Source organism: Humulus lupulus, chromosome 1 (assembly GCF_963169125.1).
Source record: "Humulus lupulus chromosome 1, drHumLupu1.1, whole genome shotgun sequence".
Classification (NCBI taxonomy): Eukaryota; Viridiplantae; Streptophyta; class Magnoliopsida; order Rosales; family Cannabaceae; genus Humulus; species Humulus lupulus.
The window spans coordinates 237,028,265-237,047,139 of record NC_084793.1 but is presented as its reverse complement, the minus strand read 5'-3'; the positions used below and the strand labels follow the sequence as shown (position 1 = coordinate 237,047,139).

Genomic DNA, 18,875 nt, shown 5'->3' with positions numbered 1-18,875 from the left:
CATTGTTCATATAATTAATGATACCAATCTGCAAACCAATAATCAATCATCCAGATATTAAACATGCCATAATCATCAGATTAAAAGTAATAAACATATCACATAATATCCAGGGTCGAAACCCTTAGGCCACACCCTCTGCCTATTCTACTGACTCCGGCTCGCTTAGGCCGAGCTCAGTGATTATATACTTAACCTCAGCTACCAGTGGCTAAGCCGCGTCCTGTGTGCAAATACAGATTTTGGCACTCTTAGGCCATTTATCTCATGTCCCCTTGGCATAATACCATCATATGACATCACATGCAAGTATAGGGAACTCTTAGTCCCAACATAATTACATAACCGGGTGCAGTTTTCTTACCTTTGATTCCGAGCGCTTTGGTTAATAGAAACAATCCTTGAGCACGATCCCGTCCAAGCCCTAGCGTACACCCAGTCACAACCATAAAATAGAACCCTCATTAACAATCAATTCTATAACCTAACTTCAGGACCAATCCCGAGCCCTCAGGAAGCCCCAATTCCACCAAACAGGGTGGTGGAATCGACCCCAAAGCCCCCAAGCAAAAACCCTAAGAAAAATACCCAAAACCCATTTCTGGAAGCAGGGTAGCTCTACAGCGCCACAAGGTAAGCGCTACAAGTAGAGACAAACACCCCCTAGAAAGCCAAGCATAGCGTTGTAGCGCTCTAATGATAGTGCTACAGCGCTACAAACAGCACCAGCAACCCTCTGAGTTTTTCCTTCGAATTTCCCCGAGCCAAAACTCCATAAATCCCCTCCAAACCTCAACCACACTTCAAATTAAGCCTACCATCCACTACATCTCATCCAACATGGCCCAACAACATAAAACTTGGCCACATGCACCATCAAACACAAAAAACCAAGATTGAGCTTGAATCTCAAGAACTTAACCAGAAAACCCAGAAATTCAAATGATCAAGCCCATAAATTATTACCTTTAATGGAGAATTCAACCCTAGGTTGCCCTCTCTGCCTTTCCAGCCTTTAGTTCCTCAAGTTCCCAAGCTCAAATCCTTGAATTCCCATCCAAAGTTCAGATTCAAAGATCAAACATAACAAAATTCAGCCATCCCAAAAAAAACTAGAAACCTTACCTTAATTGGACACTAACTTTTGCTGAAGCTTCTAGCTTCACCAAGAACCAAGTCCCAAGCTCTAGCCTAAACCTCCTCTGAGTTTACAGCTTCAAATTTCAGAAGAAAAGGTGAAGGGAGAAGAAACTGTTTGGGAGAACAAGGAGTCTCTGTTTTTCTTCTTTCTTTCAGTTTCTACTATTTTCTACAACTTCCACTAAGTCTAAAAAAAAAAAGAATAACCCTTATCCCCTTTTTAACCATCAAATGACCATTTTTCCCTCCTAAATAAACCTAATTCTTTAAACATTCTAAGGGCATTTTGGTCATTTTCTCCCAATTCCCGCTAATTCCTCAAGTGTTCCTAATATTTACCACTTAATTTCCGTCATCTAATTAATCACCAATTATTTTCCCCAAGGTCTAAAAATCTCCAATATATTTCCCTGATTCCCAAAAATAACCCCAGGCTCCCCCGAGCCGAGTATAAACCCCCGCTGTGACTATTTCGCTAAATCGCTCACTAGGATCGCTTCGAGTCACAAGCTGCAAATATATCCACATAATAATGTGGTCTCAACAATTTATCACAAATAATTACATTTATGCCCTCAACGGACCAAAGTTATGAATATGCCCTTATAATCTAAAAAGGGCCTACATGCATACTAATACTCATAATCATGCATCTCATATTTTCCATATAATCATGTAAGAATGCTTATCACATAATCATGCATTTAATCATTTAAATCACACATAAACCAACTATGCCCTCCCGACACACTAATCAAGGCCCTTAAGCCTTATTAGTAATTTTTGGGTTGTTAGGCCTTCTAGAATCTCATCAAGTAGTAAGGGAATCCACCGCGGGGAGTGATAATGGAGAGGAACCCAGAGGCAACAACCAATGGGAGTGACCATGCGAGAACCACCCAGCAGCCCTTGCCCACCATGGGAAGGGAAAACAAAAACTGTCGGATTACACCAACCCTAAAATTGAATCCTCTTACGAGAACGGTATAGATTTCTCCCGCTTAGATAATTTTCCTATCCCCTATCACTTATTCGATAGGGATGGCAACTTTAAATTTACGACCAATAATTTTAATTCAGACTTCTTTGAGGTAGATAGTGAGTGTAGCTGTAGTTCTATAGATGATAGCTCGGGTATACTACTTAGAATTTCTCTTTGCCTTATTCCATTACTTCTCTAAATTACTTTGTCTGATCGTTTGTTTTTATTTTGCAGTCATGCCTTCTGAAGACGCATTCGACATGTACGCCTCGGTCGTGCAGAAGGCAGCTGAGGGAGTGCAGTAGCGAGCCTTCTAAGAAAAAGGTTTGATCAGATGACCCCCCAGCTCCAACTCCTTCCCGAAATACAACTCCCCCTCCTCCTCCTCGCAGTGTCCCTTCCTCCGAGCAGGCGGGGAGATCCCTAGCCATCGATTTGCTGAGCAGCGCCTACAACGCTACCCACGAGAAGCTGCAAAGACTGTCCAGGCACCGCCGCAGCTAGGAAGCCTTTTCTCATCTTCCTCCGTTGAAGAACAACCAGGTCATGAGCCGCTGGCTGTCTGAAGTCCTTAATGTAAGTGTGTTTCTTTTTTTTTTAGTCGAGCAACATTTTCTCTAATTGCCCCTAATCGGTTCACTTTTTTTTTTGTTCACAGGGTATCCTGACCATGAGCCATAGTTGGCATCGTGCTGGGGAGGCCGAGGCCAAACATGCCGAGGAGACCAAGGTGTGCGAGGATAAGGTTAAGGCGGTTGAAGACAAAGTCGCCAGTTTAACCGAGGAGTTAAAGATAAGCCAAGGAGAGTTGGCCAAAGCTCTTGCTGCCAAAGAAAAATTCAAGGTGGCCTCAGAGAACAACTTCAAAGAAGCAGCCAAACTCCAAGAGACCTGGCAACCAGCATGAAGGAGGCCACTAAGCTGGATTGGCTGGTCAAGCTGCTCGAGGAGACCAACTCTCAAAACCTGGAGAGGTTCAAAGGAGCAACCTTCAACTAATTCTACTTGTTCTGGAAGAACAACCCAGGGGTGAACTTCAACTGCCTCCCCGAGCAGATGAAGCAAGTTGAACTTGCAAAATGCACTGCTCACCTAGAAGAAGAGAAGAAAGCTCAGGAATCTCCTGAAATTTCCTTGGCGACAGGCATTGATGGAGCCGAAGAAGATGCGGGGACAACAGTCGACCAACAATCTTAGCCCGATCCTCCCCCAGCTGCACAATGATTTATTTATTATTATTATTGTAAACATATGCGAATATTTGTTCGTAATGTTGAGATAATTTTGCTGCGAAATGCAACTTTTCTTTTAATTTTAATTACATCCAAGCAGAAACTCCTCCCGGTGTAAAGACATTTCATTATGATTCTATAATATATTTATTAATATTATAACATCTGTTCGTATGACCGAACTTAGCATAACACTTTGTCTAGATTTTGCAAAATTTAACTAAATTTTTTTAAAAGTACTCTAAGTGTCGCAGTATGCTTTCCCTTATTTTACTCATGTGTTTACATATGTTTGTTGATATGCTTTGCTCACTTAGTATCTTGTATGCCCCCAAGTGATTGAGGAGCTTAAGGTTATCGATCACTTGCCATGACCAAGTCCTGCTCGAACTTTACTGCTCGCGTACTTATAAAATTTAATGATAATATAGCAAAACAACACACGTAATGAGCAAATACTTGTAATAAATACAATAATTGGCTAGAATAACTGGCTGCACACAGTTTCTTTTATTTCTTGTAATAAAATGGACAAAATCGTGTATGTACGAGTGATCAAGAATTGTTCTTACACTTATAAGCGACAAGTCCATTAACTAACTAGCCCTTGTTCATAAACTTGTAAAAAGTAAAAGTAATACAAGCCAATTCTTTAAAAAGAATTGATCATTGATAATACTTGCGCATGTGTTCGCCATTCCAACAACGAGGAATGAGATCTCCATTTAAGCGAGCAAGTTTATACGTGCCTAGTTGAAGGAATTCTTCAATCTAATATGGACCTTCCCAGTTTGGTTTGAGCACTCCGGCAGTCTGATCGCGAGTGTTGAGAAAAACTCTTCTAAGTACCAAATCCCCTATGCTAAACTTTCTTTCACGTACTTTAGAGTTAAAATATCGAGCGACCTTTTGTTGGTAAGCTGCTACTTGAAGTTAAGCTTGCTTGCGCCTTTCATCGACTAGGTTTAAAGACTCCATCAATAATTGGTTATTAGTGCTCTGATTGTATGTTAGCCTTCTATGTGATGGTGAATTTAGCTCAACAGGCAACATGGCCTCATACCCATAGGCACTACTACAAAAAAGGCTTTTTAGGACTCGCGGGGCGCAAGCGAGTCCTAAAAAATCCCATTGAGTGCCTTTAAGTAAGATTTTAAGAGTCGCAACGCAAGTCCTAAAAGAATGTTTTTATGTGAGTCTTAAAAGAATATTTTTAGGACTCGCAATGCGAGTCCTAAAAAGTCTTATTTTTAATTTTTAAAAAATTAATTGATAGTCAAAGCTCCCATCAGAGCTCCGACATTAACGGCGGCGCCACCACCCCACGGTGGTGGTTCGGGAAAATGATCAATCATTTAGTGGGTTTTGATTCCCAAAGCACAAGGAATGCATTTGTGGTGTTCGTTTGGGTCGAGGTGGCTCGAGGCGGTCGGAAAATACTCGGAAGAGTTTGGGAAAAATAGCACCACCGCGACTTCGAATGACTTTAGGCAGCGGAGGGCGACGCGTAAGGGGCTGGGCTCGCGGGGGTCGAAGGTCGTCGACCTTCTGCGTCCATTGCGTCGGCGCGTGTAGGAGAGGGGTGGTCGGAGCGCCGCCGTCCGTGGCTTGGTTGTGGAGTTCTTGAGAGAGAGATAGAGAGAGAAATGGGGGAAGAGAGCAAGGAGAGAGAGAGAATGGGCTGTTGTGGTTTATTTTTCTTTGTGAAGTAATAAATAGTAAAATTTTAGTTAAAAAAAATAGGAGGGAATTTGAAATTTTTTAAAATACAAACTTTTAGGACACACATAAGTTTGCGAGTCTTAAAAACATTATCGTAATTTTAGTTAAAAAAAATTGGGGGGAATTTAAAATTTTTTAAAATTCAAATTTTTAGAACACACATAAGTTTTTAGGACTCGCAATGCGAGCCCTAAAAACATTCTCGTAATTTTAGTTAAAAAAATTGGAGGGAATTTGAAATTTTTTAAAATTCAAATTTTTAGAACACACATAAGTTTTTAGGACTCACAATGTGAGTCCTAAAATCATTCTTTTAGGACTCGCAATGCGAGTCCTAAAAACATTCTCGTAATTTTAGTTAAAAAAATTGGAGGGAATTTGAAATTTTTTAAAATTCAAATTTTTAGAACACACTAAGTTTTTAGGACTCGCAATGCGAGTCCTAAAAACATTATCGTAATTTTAGTTAAAAAAACTGGAAGGAATTTGAAATTTTTTAAAATTCAAATTTTAAAACACACATAAGTTTTAGGACTCGCAATGTGAGTCCTAAATACATTCTCGTAATTTTAGTTAAAAAAATTGGAGGGAATTTGAAATTTTTTAAAATTCAAACTTTTAGGACACACATAAGTTTTGCGAGTCCTAAAAACATTATTTTAGGACTCGCGTCCAGAAGGTGTTTCTTTAAAAAGAAACTCAAATTTTTAGGACACACATAGTTTTTAGGACTCGCTCCCTGAGTCCTAAAAAGTCCAGGAGTTTGTTTTTAGGACTCGCATCTAGGTGAGTGCCCTAAAAAAGTGTCCTAAAAGGGTGTTTTTGTAGTAGTGAGGTCAAGGAAAATGGCGTATGGCATGTTGCTGTCCGATGGGATGTTCTATATGACCAGAGTCCTTCTGGTAATTGTTCTAGCCACGCCCCTTTTGCTTCTTTGAGCCTTTTCTTCAGTGTGTCCTTCAGAGTCATGTTAACGGCCTCAACTTGTCCATTTTCCTATGGATGAGCTATTGACGAAATTTTTTTTATAATTCCATGCCTTTTGCAGAAATCAGTGAAAAGATCACTGTCAATTTGTGTGCCATTATCTGAGACAATTTTCCTCGACAACCCATACCGACATACGATGTTCTTGACAACAAAATCCAATACTTTCTTGGTCGTTATTGTTGCTAGTGGCTCAGCTTCGGCCCACTTTGTAAAGTAGTCAACAACAACTACTACATACTTGACATTCCCTTTTCCTGCAGGTAAAGACCTGATCAGATCAATTCTCCATATTGCGAATGGCCACGGGCTTTGCATCTGTTTGAGCTCATTTGGGGCTGCTCACGGTATCTTGGAGAATCTCTAGCACTTGTCACATTTTCTAACAAAATCCATAGAGTCCTCATTCATGGTAGGCCAGAAATACCCTTGCCTTAGAATCTTTTTCGACAAACTCTGCCCCCTAGCGTGATCTTCACAAAAACCTTCGTGGACCTCTTGCATCAGTTCCTTAGATTTCTCCTTAGAGACACACCGTAACAAAGGCATTGAGTATCCTCTTCTATACAAAATTCTGTTGACTAGAATAAATCGAGCCAATTGTCTTTGAAGCGTCCTCTCTTTGTTCTTTTCTGCTGGCAGCAATCCCTGTTCGAGATATTCAATGATGGGCGTCATCCAAGTGTCTATCGCTTGAATCACTAGTGGAGATTCTTGTATTTGAATGCTCGGTGCTATCAAATGTTCAACTGGTACTATGCTCAAGGCGTCAGCATCTTTCGCATTTGCTAACTTGGCCAAGGCATCAGCATTTGAATTCTGATCGCGAGGCACTTGTTGGAGAGTATACTTTTCAAATTGTGCCAACAAGTCCTTTGCTTTATTCAATTAAGCAACCATCCTGAGACCCCTAGCTTGGTACTCTCCTTCCTTCTGGCGTATTTTGACCAGCTGGTTGGCCTCGGTCGGATGTACTCGACCAGCATAGAACTGTCCATAAAACTCCTTTACGAACATTTCCCAAGAAACTATACTGGCCGGAGGGAATTTGAAGTACCTCTCCTAAGCAGTTTCAAATAAGGTGGCCGGAAAAATTCTACACCGAGCATCGTCTGACACCTTTTGGATGTCCATCTGTATCTTGAATTTGTTAACGTTAGACACAAGACCCTCCAATCCAGTGAAGTTGGGCAAGATCGACATTTTAAATTTGCTTGGAGTCTCTGCTACAATGATTCTATGCACAAATGGGGTGCCATTTCTCCGATCAAATTCTATATGGGATGTCCAGTTCCCAACCAGCTGCTGGACGACCTGATTTAAGGCATCTATCTGGGCCTGTATAGCATCTGGTACTACTGGAGCGACTGGTGCTGGGGGGAAATACTCGTCGTGCCTTTCCCTTGGATCATTGAGAACATCCCTCAGATCTTCATCCCTATGCCTTTGCTCGCTCACACCTAGTCGGTCAAAGACATTGGGTTGTTTAGGTTGCCCCCCAGCATTCTGGCTTATTGGTCGGTTCTCCATTGGTGGGGGATTTTTTCCTTCACCCCTCTCCTCTTACCGTCGACCAGCATTCCTCCTACCAGAATCCGCCTCATTATAATCATGGGAATCTCTATATTGTGACCTATGACAATGCGACCTGCTGTTCGTACTATTTCCCTCTCTCCTTGCTGGAACGTCCCGATAAATAGGTGGAGGCCTGCGTTGGTCGGTAGGTCCCCTGGCATTATTATGTCATGGGGGACCCTTAACCGTAGAGCCTGACTCCACCTGCCTTCTTCCCCCCCGAAGGATGTTGTCCTCTGCTCGGGGGGTTTTGTTCCTCAGCCGTCTGGCGTCTAGGGCTTCTAGGATTTTGTCCGGCCTTATTCTGCCTTGGCTGCTAGGTGTTTTCTCGACCAGTGCGAGAGGGTGGTTACTGCTCAGGATCCTGGAAAGGCCTCTCCTGTTGAGCAGCAAGGGGTTGCTCCGGCCTCTGAGGATGCATTGGTTGTGGCGGATTATGGTGATGCTGGGGATGCTCTGAATGTGGATTTTGTTGCGGGTGAGTACTAGGTGGTTGGTCTGGTTGGGAGGCAGGTGCAAGCTATCCTCGTGCCAATTGAATGGTTGCTTCCAAGGCTGCAATGGCATCCCTTTGTCGGTGGTCCATGTCAGCTTGTCTCTCATCCAGTTCTTGGCGCTGCCGGTCAATCTCCCTTTGCTGCAGCGCCATTGTTTCAACCACATTTTCTTGATTAGCTCTCAAATTAGCTAATTCCTCTTGCAACACAATCAATGTTGTCCGCAAAGTCTCATAATCCATCTCCTCATCTTCCAATTCCACTTATGGCTCATCCTCAACTACACCTTGCGGAGGAGATTGATTTGGCACACTCCCTGAGGTTTGCCTGATTTTCCTAGTTGTTTTCACCATGTGATCTTCTTGGAGGTCTTGAGTTTAGCTCTCAATGAAAGCACCAAAATGTTGACCTTTAATTTGGTCAACGACACGGGGTCAAATAAAACGATAGAAATTAGATGAATTCAAGTCAAGAAGATAAATGATACAGTTATTTATAGTGGTTCTGCCCCAAGTGATGGTAATGACCTACGTCTGTGTTCTTATTAATGTAAAGGGAACCTGCGATCAATAAACAAGAGTTTCACAAGCTCAGTAATAGATACAAAGAATTGTGTAAGAATAATTATTTTCTCTTTCAGTCTCCAAATATCAGTCTCATGAGTCATTTCAGTCTTATTTAAAGGCTCAAGGATCTACCTATGGGCCGATGGACCTTGAATACATTTAATACAAACATATATGAATAATAATGGAAATTACACTTTTTACATAAATACATGATCAAATATCTCTAGAAAATATCTGATATACTGCGACTAGCCCTGGTCGCCTATGAAATATCCCCTTTGTCGTGTGAATTCTCCTCTGGTCGATGGTCGACCAAAACATAACTACTTAAATAGTCAAACGCACCTCACGTGCGTACTAATCTTAACACATCATCAAGTGAATCTTTTTTGAGTAAACAACACACTTTTTATATAGAAGTGATGATTTTTTTTTAAATATTAATTTGATAAAGTAATATGGTAAAACCAAATTTTTATTTTGTCAAAAATAAAAACCAAATTTTAAATAAAAAAGTAATAATTTTCTCTCATTATTATTTTTAAATTCTAAATATATTGTAGAGCTTTGGAGACAAGGCGGACGCTGGGAAGAACCAATATCTATAGTTGTTCGGATCTGAGGATTTTACAGGAATCTAACAGTACGTTCGTTATCCTCTAATTTACTACTATTTATCTTTTTCAATTTCTCAACTAACTGCGTGTTTTGATTTACTGCTTCTTCTTCTTATATTTTGTATGGAGAATTTATTAACTTATGAAGAGTCGGATGTTTCGTCCAGATATTGTTATAATTGCTATTGTTACATTTTTAATTTGGAATTGGCTGGATGATGAATATAGATGACTAATAAATTTCTTTGATTTGTGTTTTTTGTTTGACCGGACCTTGACCGATAACCCTCTTATTCTTTGCTCTGATTTTTCACTGTTTTTTTCATTTTCTTTAGGGTTAGGTTTTTTTTTTTTTAATAAAGTGGCTCTGTGATTAACTGCCTGGATTGGGCAATCTACGCTATTCCGATTTCTATATGAACAATGAGAGCTGCTACTTTGTAATTCATTCATTTGGGTTATCCACTTAGTACTTACTTTTTCCTATTATTACCTTCATTTTTTTTTTCAATTGGTTTTTTGGTCACCCTTTACAGCATAGTGGGCCTCTTGGAAGTGCCCAGCTGTTAAATTAAAAAATCAATTGTGATCCTGCTATACATTCTGCAAATGGTTTCTGTGGTTTAGGCGGTATCGTTCGACATCACAATTGGTCCATTTTAATGGCGGATTCTAAGTTCCTGCCTTACCCCTATCCTGCATCTACTGCTGAAGCTTTAGCAATCCATTTTGGGGCCTCTCTGGCCCATCAATTTAACTTGGATTCTTTCTCTTAAGAGTCTGATCGTTTAAATGCTGTTAACAAGCTTAATAGTGGTGTTTTTTTGGATACGTGATTTGGGCAATATCTTGGAAGATATATTTTTTTGTTTTGACTGCTCCTTTGCATAAGAAAAATGGCTTTAGCTTCAAAGTCATCGGATTTTGGGATAGAGGATTTAGGTCTCTTGTGTTTCATCAGCGACTTGTGCTGATACCTCTTCCTCTGTAACTCTTCTTTGTTTTATGAATTTTCTCTCTTCAAATAGAAAAAAGAGACTATTCAACAAAATCTTTGACTTGCACAATGTCTGTTTTATTAAGCTGAAGTTTTATTAATTTCTTGTTTTATTAGTTTGGTGTTTGTTTACTTTTGGATGGTTGACATCAAACAGTGACATGAGATTTCTTCAAGGAATTTGTGAAGAAATATCCTGCTTGCTTTGTTGGAGGAGCATGCCTCTTTTATGGCCTTCTCAATTTTGGGAGCTCCTCTATTGTAGGCAGTCTCATATTTTATGGCCTTATGAAGCAGCATACTGCCTTTACCTTTTTGGACTGGCCACGAGTCTTACATTTTTCACTTATTTTTATGGAACTACCATCGTGGTGATAAGTTTTTTATGCAGCAATTGAAATTTAATGTCAAATATTGATTAGTTTTCTGTCAAATCTGAAAGTCAATTTTTTCCTTGGTTCGAAGGGTTATTAATTGTATGTTTGATAATGTGTATTTGGTAAAACGTATTGTGAACTGAATTCTGCTTTGCAGAGATGGTAGCATGGAAATACATGCCCAAGAGCTTCTAGAAGTAATAAACATGGGTTTTCTTTTTGGAAATAAGTAGTGATTAATGCTTTTAAAACATTGTTTCTTAACTATCAACCATGCTTCTTAACACAAACAGGAGGACTGCCAAAATGGGGGGAGGAATGGAGGCAAACAAGAACAAGTTCATAGAGGAGTGGGGCGCTGCAAGAGAGAATCTTGAGCACAACTTCCGTTGGACACGCCGCAACTTTGCCCTTATTGGATTGTTTGGCATTGCCATCCCAATCTTCGTCTACAAGGGTATCGTCAAAGAATTTCATATGCAAGATGAAGATAACGGTAGACCGTACAGGAAATTTTTGTGAGCATCTAGTGAAATGCTTTAGAACAATGTTTTCAAGTGCTAACAGAGTTCCATTTCCTGGTATGAATATACTGTTTGCACCATTAAAATTTGTGTCAAAGTGATGTTTACAGGCCAGTTTACTTTGTTTTGGAATTGTACTTTGCCATTTGCCATCTAACTTTGCCCTTTGTATTAATTTTGTCCATCTTGATTCGTTTTAATATTGACACCAAGACTATTGTCATCATAAAGAGTTTCGAGGTGTCTTTTCTCTTTGTTTATGAGTAAATAAAAGGATAGAAATTTGTTTCTTGTTCGCAGTGAAGTCCAGGTAAGAAACGGAGGCTTTTACTTGTTTAGGCTATATTTTATCTAGTATTTTTTGTAAAATCACAAGGCCTAAACTTGTATGCTGTTGGCTATCCTTCATTGGACAAGGGGTTTTCAAGTACCTCCAGTCTTAATGTTGCTTGTCAATTAGAGACTTGGTTTGAGATTTCGTTTCTTACTTAGCCTTGATATAGATTCAGCTCATTTTCTACGTATAAAATCGTATCTCAATTGCCATTATATATTGAAGTAACAATTATTCATACATATATAAGAATCGGATTATTGGAAATAAAGAATATTAATACAGAATGAACATGTGTATAAAAGAATATTATGCTTCGTTCAAACCATATGGGCAATTGGCTCAAGCTACTTGCTCTTAAAAATCAAGCATAATTCAGTGTCTTCTTCAATCCATGGTTGTTCAAACCGGATTGCTCTCGTAATTTGGCTCTTCACCACCGGTCGGCATCTGGGGGCAGTTGGGTGCAGCCTCTACCGGATGCTGCGACATCATCTGAGGTAAGTCTGTTGCAATTCCATGCTACAAAACACCAAAGTTGATGTTACTCTTTGACATTTCTTTCACATAATTTTTTATCAGATTGATGAGTAGATGAGTAGTACCTTATTAATAGGAGAAGGAATCAATGAGGAAGGTGACATTAAGGCAGAGAGTAGCTCAGTAGTGGTATAGTTATGATGCCAAGAAGTTAAGCCCTCACTTGTCTCATTTCCAATTGGGCATCCTTCTATGTTGATTGGATCAACGTTTATATTGGTCCCATGGGAAGCAGGAATATCATAAATTGAAGAAGATTCAGGTCTGAAACTATATTTTATAGAATAAAACCTTTAGTAGTCACTAATTAAGTATGTGTTATATATGTATATTTTCTAATATGGTATTATTGATATAATTGCATACCGTGGGGTTGGGTGGATATAAGATGATTCGGACCCAACACAAATTTGGGTCGGATTTTGTAAACTCTCAGTTGGTAACCAACTTCCAACTTCATTCTCAAAAGAGGTGGGAACCCCCTCTTGTGCTTCAAAGTATACCTAAATAAAAATAAGATATAAATATACACTCTTTACTTGTCTTAGAACCACGTATAGGAAACCTCATGAGAAATTAATCAAGAAATTTATAAGAAATTGGGACAAAAGAAGCTTTTGGCTGGATTACCTGTACACTTGATGGATCAAAAACCGAAAAATGATTACTTAACAAATCTTTCTGCAAAAAAGAAGACAAACAAATAAGATATTTATAAATTAATAATCTGAAAAAAAATGTAGCTGAGAAGAACTTTGTACCACTAAAATCAAGGAGAATACATCATACATACAAGAAATAATAATAATCAAAAAGAAAAATGCATTACTTTTCTTTCTGTAACACGTGACAATGTGTCCAAGAGGTTCTTCTCACACGATTCAAGCTCTTCGATGGATGAAATCGACAATGTGTCTGGCTCGAAAATCCTTTAAATTAAAGTATATTTAAAACCCAAAAAAATACCGGACATCACTCAAAATTAATTCACATATTTTATCATTTTGTTTACTCCCTGTATGAACCTCGAAAAAAAAAAAAAAGATAACTTTTAGGTTTTTTATTTTTTATTTATTTTTAGTTTTACTCCTTATTTTATTGCATTTTATATAACTTAAGTATCAAAATAGATAACCTCTTATGATAGAGCAAAGAAATAAAAATAGTACATCAACTGAAACATTTTAGAAAGGTTGAAACGTAATTGATTAGAAAAGTAATTTATAGGATTAAATGTTTTATAGGATACTTGAGCTGAAAAATATCATCATTTTTATATATTTTCCTCTGTTTACAAGAAAATGTAGGGAAAAAAGAGTTTGGTTTAATGTCTTTTGAAGTAGTACTAAAAATAAGAAATATATAAAGAAAATGTAAATGTCATGACAACATGCAATTTGTAGCCAAAGACGTACCTTAGTTGTTGCTCAACCATTTGAACTTGATGTTGTAAATTTCTGGTTTCGAGTTGGAGTTCCTATATTTATAGAAGGCACAAGTATAATACTAATCAAATTTTTATTCAAGCTAAAATTATTCTTCTATGAGCATATACATTAATTAATAAAATAAATAAAATAATGTGTTTGTTACCTCAAGGTTTGAGTTGACTGCTGTAGGACTGCATTATAAACATAAAAATTTTAATTAAATTAAAGTCAGTGGAGTAAATTATGGCAAATTTTTTTTACTATTAATAGAAAATACAAAAATGATTTAAGATGAATAGAGACTGATAAAGAATAGAGAGACTTGGCAATTTCAAGAGCGATGTCGTTTTCCATCTTGAGTGTCTTCAAGGTGCCCAGTAAAAACTGCAAAATAAAAAAAAAATTAATAATATTGATAATATCTATTGAGAAACATAATCACCATGCAAGTATCTAAGTCACATTATATATATATATATATATATATATATATATACTACCTCTTTATTTCGAACTACCCTGAAAGAAAGAGAGAAAAAAAAAAGTTAATACTTTGATGAAAGAAATTTTTGTTAATTATATAATATATTTAATGCACACCCTCCTCTATCATGATCTGCCATATTTATGTAACGTGAGAGGACGTCTTCAATTCTGATATAGGAAGAAAACAATCAATATTCAATACAATCAAAATGTGACCTTATTCAATATTCTAGATCGAAATCACAAATACATAACATGAGAATGAATAATTGGTTTGATAAATACCTTCTTTTGCCAGAAAAGTGACTAAGACGGCCAGAGGGGGAAAACATAATGAGAGCAATATCAATGTCACAGAGAATTGAGAGTTCATAAGCTTTTTTAATGAGTCCATTCCTGCGTTTCGAGAATGTCACCTGCCGATTTGTGTTGTTTTCTATTCTCTTTATTTGTAGTTTAACCCGACCCATTACCCATGCAAAAAGTTTTAAGAGATTTCCTTTAAAAATAAATTATGAGAGAAAGAATTTTTGTAAGATGAAAAAAAATCATTATTTATTATATTGCACGTACGAGGAGATCTACGAAATAATAGGGAACTCAATTGATGTTTATTTAATATTTCTCCTTTTTTTATGGGTTTTCGAATATTGTGTGGTAAAGAGTTAAATATTGTCACCTTAGCTTACCTTGAAGATTGGAAGAATTTGTTTAAGGAATGAATGAATGCCCGAAATTTACTCCCTTCTCACTCGTGTTATCGTTATGTTGACTTTTTTTACTTTAACCATGTAAGACTAAAATGCCCCATATATAATTTAATTTGAAAAATATTACACTATTTGAACTATATGACGATTTGACGTGGAAACATTTATTTTTAAAACAAAATCGTACGTTTTTAAAAAAAAAAATCGTACGTGGGTCCCACAAACTATAGCAATGTAAGTATAATATTATTTTGCCCATTCTTAAATATTTTAATTTAAGTAGGGATGAGTTCGGTGGACATCAATTTTCACATTATTTTTTACATCATCCCTTTTTATAATGTTAGATCTTTCAAGGGTCACTATATAATTAGACAAGAAAAAAAAAACTTAAACCTCACTCACCTTTCTTCACCATCGACTATGTATGACTGTCATTGTCGCTAGCTCTGCCATTATCTCCGTCTTGAGGTTTATTATTTCCAATGGCAAAAAAACACGGTAGGTCGGAGCTCCGATCCGACAGGGTGTCCTTGATCCGAATATAAGCAGGGCAAAAACGATGCGAGTTGAGATCCGACCCGACCTGTTAGCAATTGAAGCGGATGAGACGACGAGCCGACCAGATTGTTGTTGTTTTTTTTTTAATAAATAAATTTTTTTAAAATCTAATTACTATCACTATTTACTGCTTCTTCTTGTATGGAGAATTTATTAACTTATGAAGCGTCGGATGTTTCGACCAGATATTGTTTTAATTGCTATTTTTACATTTTTAATTTGGAATTGGCTGGATGATGAATATAGATGACTAATAAATTTCTTTGATTTGTGTTTTTTGTTTGACCGGACCTTGACCGATAACCCTCTTATTCTTTGCTCTGATTTTTCACTGTTTTTTTCATTTTCTTTAGGGTTAGGTTTTTTTTTTTAATAAAGTGGCTCTGTGATTAACTGCCTGGATTGGGCAATCTACGCTATTCCGATTTCTATATGAACAATGAGAGCTGCTACTTTGTAATTCATTCATTTGGGTTATCCACTTAATACTTACTTTTTCCTATTATTACCTTCATTTTTTTTTTTCAATTGGTTTTTTAGTCACCCTTTACAGCATAGTGGGCCTCTTGGAAGTGCCCAGCTGTTGAATTAAAAAATCAATTGTGATCCTGCTATACATTCTGCAAATGGTTTCTGTGGTTTAGGCGGTATCGTTCGACATCACAATTGGTCCATTTTAATGGCGGATTCTAAGTTCCTGCCTTACCCCTATCCTGCATCTACTGCTGAAGCTTTAGCAATCCATTTTGGGGCCTCTCTGGCCCATCAATTTAACTTGGATTCTTTCTCTTAAGAGTCTGATCGTTTAAATGCTGTTAACAAGCTTAATAGTGGTGTTTTTTTGGATACGTGATTTGGGCAATATCTTGGAAGATATATTTTTTTGTTTTGACTGCTCCTTTGCATAAGAAAAATGGCTTTAGCTTCAAAGTCATCGGATTTTGGGATAGAGGATTTAGGTCTCTTGTGTTTTATCAGCGACTTGTGCTGATACCTCTTCCTCTGTAACTCTTCTTTGTTTTATGAATTTTCTCTCTTCAAATAGAAAAAAGAGACTATTCAACAAAATCTTTGACTTGCACAATGTCTGTTTTATTAAGCTGAAGTTTTATTAATTTCTTGTTTTATTAGTTTGGTGTTTGTTTACTTTTGGATGGTTGACATCAAACAGTGACATGAGATTTCTTCAAGGAATTTGTGAAGAAATATCCTGCTTGCTTTGTTGGAGGAGCATGCCTCTTTTATGGCCTTCTCAATTTTGGGAGCTCCTCTATTGTAGGCAGTCTCATATTTTATGGCCTTATGAAGCAGCATACTGCCTTTACCTTTTTGGACTGGCCACGAGTCTTACATTTTTCACTTATTTTTATGGAACTACCATCGTGGTGATAAGTTTTTTATGCAGCAATTGAAATTTAATGTCAAATATTGATTAGTTTTCTGTCAAATCTGAAAGTCAATTTTTTCCTTGGTTCGAAGGGTTATTAATTGTATGTTTGATAATGTGTATTTGGTAAAACGTATTGTGAACTGAATTCTGCTTTGCAGAGATGGTAGCATGGAAATACATGCCCAAGAGCTTCTAGAAGTAATAAACATGGGTTTTCTTTTTGGAAATAAGTAGTGATTAATGCTTTTAAAACATTGTTTCTTAACTATCAACCATGCTTCTTAACACAAACAGGAGGACTGCCAAAATGGGGGGAGGAATGGAGGCAAACAAGAACAAGTTCATAGAGGAGTGGGGCGCTGCAAGAGAGAATCTTGAGCACAACTTCCGTTGGACACGCCGCAACTTTGCCCTTATTGGATTGTTTGGCATTGCCATCCCAATCTTCGTCTACAAGGGTATCGTCAAAGAATTTCATATGCAAGATGAAGATAACGGTAGACCGTACAGGAAATTTTTGTGAGCATCTAGTGAAATGCTTTAGAACAATGTTTTCAAGTGCTAACAGAGTTCCATTTCCTGGTATGAATATACTGTTTGCACCATTAAAATTTGTGTCAAAGTGATGTTTACAGGCCAGTTTACTTTGTTTTGGAATTGTACTTTGCCATTTGCCATCTAACTTTGCCCTTTGTATTAATTTTGTCCATCTTGATTCGTTTTAATATTGACACCAAGACTATTGTCATCATAAAGAGTTTCGAGGTGTCTTTTCTCTTTGTTTATGAGTAAATAAAAGGATAGAAATTTGTTTCTTGTTCGCAGTGAAGTCCAGGTAAGAAACGGAGGCTTTTACTTGTTTAGGCTATATTTTATCTAGTATTTTTTGTAAAATCACAAGGCCTAAACTTGTATGCTGTTGGCTATCCTTCATTGGACAAGGGGTTTTCAAGTACCTCCAGTCTTAATGTTGCTTGTCAATTAGAGACTTGGTTTGAGATTTCGTTTCTTACTTAGCCTTGATATAGATTCAGCTCATTTTCTACGTATAAAATCGTATCTCAATTGCCATTATATATTGAAGTAACAATTATTCATACATATATAAGAATCGGATTATTGGAAATAAAGAATATTAATACAGAATGAACATGTGTATAAAAGAATATTATGCTTCGTTCAAACCATATGGGCAATTGGCTCAAGCTACTTGCTCTTAAAAATCAAGCATAATTCAGTGTCTTCTTCAATCCATGGTTGTTCAAACCGGATTGCTCTCGTAATTTGGCTCTTCACCACCGGTCGGCATCTGGGGGCAGTTGGGTGCAGCCTCTACCGGATGCTGCGACATCATCTGAGGTAAGTCTGTTGCAATTCCATGCTACAAAACACCAAAGTTGATGTTACTCTTTGACATTTCTTAAAACTTAAAACTCACTCACTTTTCTTAAAACTTAAAACTCACTCACCTTTCTTCACCATTGACTATGTTTGACTGTCATTGTCGCTAACTCTGCCATTATCTCTGTCTTGAGGTTTATTCTTTCCCCTGTAAATTAGGGATGGCAAAAAAACACGGCAGATCGGGGCAGGTCGGAGCTCCGACCCGACGGGGTGCCCCTAATCCGAATATAAGCAGGGCAAAAATGTTGCGAGTCGAGATCCGACCCGACCTGCTAGCAATTGAAGCGGGTCAGATCACGACTCGACCCAGTTGTTGTTTTTTTTTTGTAATAAATAAAATTTTTTAAAATCTAATTACTATCACTATTTAGGATTGTTATCCCCATTTCCTGCAGGACTCTGGGCCTTCGCCCTGGCCCGTGGTCAGAGTGCCAGCTCGGCACATGGGCCCGGCCCAAGGTCCCTTGGTTTGAATATTGCCCCAGGGGACTGGTATAGACCAGGGACTCTAGACTGGGCCCATTGGAGGGGTCCAGGACGTCCCTCCGGGTTCGTCCTCAGCAAGAACGGTCCGGGCAATGTCCAGAGCGCCCGGACCGTCGCGGCCTACGCGTTCCTGTCCCGGACCCTGGTATGGTCCGGGCCTATGGTAAATGGAGCGGGCCAACGGTAAACGGACCTGGATCACCTCCTCCCCGGTCGAAGGGCCAAGCGTCCAGGATCCTGAAGCCGCCTCATTTCGCGTGGGCATTGTCCCCCACTTTTCGCCTGCAGAAAGGGTCGCCTCAGGATTGCACACTG

General features: G+C 38.2%; 3 protein-coding genes and 2 non-coding genes across 6 annotated transcripts; 4 read left to right on the top strand and 1 right to left on the bottom strand.

The window, feature by feature from the left end:
* The first annotated feature begins 9,194 nt into the window (after positions 1 to 9,194).
* Positions 9,195 to 11,514, top strand: LOC133804508 (uncharacterized). Of its 2 annotated transcripts, XM_062242672.1 has the most exons (3): positions 9,240 to 9,347; positions 10,853 to 10,892; positions 10,989 to 11,514. In XM_062242672.1, the coding sequence occupies exon 3, from the start codon at positions 11,002 to 11,004 to the stop codon at positions 11,215 to 11,217; it is 216 nt and encodes a 71-aa protein (XP_062098656.1). In that variant the 5' UTR covers positions 9,240 to 9,347; positions 10,853 to 10,892; positions 10,989 to 11,001; the 3' UTR covers positions 11,218 to 11,514. The 2 variants fall into 2 exon arrangements, with proteins under 2 accessions (XP_062098648.1, XP_062098656.1); XM_062242664.1 differs by lacking the exon at positions 10,853 to 10,892 and having other exon boundaries at positions 9,195 to 9,347.
* Positions 9,685 to 9,753, top strand: LOC133813340 (small nucleolar RNA U54). Its single transcript, XR_009884363.1, has one exon. It is a non-coding gene; the product is annotated as a small nucleolar RNA U54 (small nucleolar RNA).
* A 441-nt stretch (positions 11,515 to 11,955) lies between the features above and the next one.
* On the bottom strand, positions 11,956 to 14,703 carry LOC133831149 (agamous-like MADS-box protein AGL66). Its single transcript, XM_062261347.1, has 11 exons — positions 14,295 to 14,703; positions 14,124 to 14,177; positions 14,024 to 14,042; positions 13,846 to 13,907; positions 13,687 to 13,714; positions 13,509 to 13,570; positions 12,923 to 13,022; positions 12,724 to 12,774; positions 12,460 to 12,596; positions 12,159 to 12,357; positions 11,956 to 12,075 (listed from the first exon to the last, which is right to left on the bottom strand). The coding sequence occupies exons 1-11, from the start codon at positions 14,477 to 14,479 to the stop codon at positions 11,956 to 11,958; spliced, it is 1,017 nt and encodes a 338-aa protein (XP_062117331.1). The 5' UTR covers positions 14,480 to 14,703.
* A 389-nt stretch (positions 14,704 to 15,092) lies between these two features.
* LOC133804501 (uncharacterized) lies at positions 15,093 to 17,490 on the top strand. The gene is made up of 2 exons (XM_062242658.1): positions 15,093 to 16,868; positions 16,965 to 17,490. Exon 2 carries the CDS (start codon positions 16,978 to 16,980, stop codon positions 17,191 to 17,193), a length of 216 nt encoding a protein of 71 aa, XP_062098642.1. The 5' UTR covers positions 15,093 to 16,868; positions 16,965 to 16,977; the 3' UTR covers positions 17,194 to 17,490.
* Positions 15,660 to 15,728, top strand: LOC133813339 (small nucleolar RNA U54). The gene has a single exon (XR_009884362.1). It is a non-coding gene; the product is annotated as a small nucleolar RNA U54 (small nucleolar RNA).
* Positions 17,491 to 18,875: the final 1,385 nt, after the last annotated feature.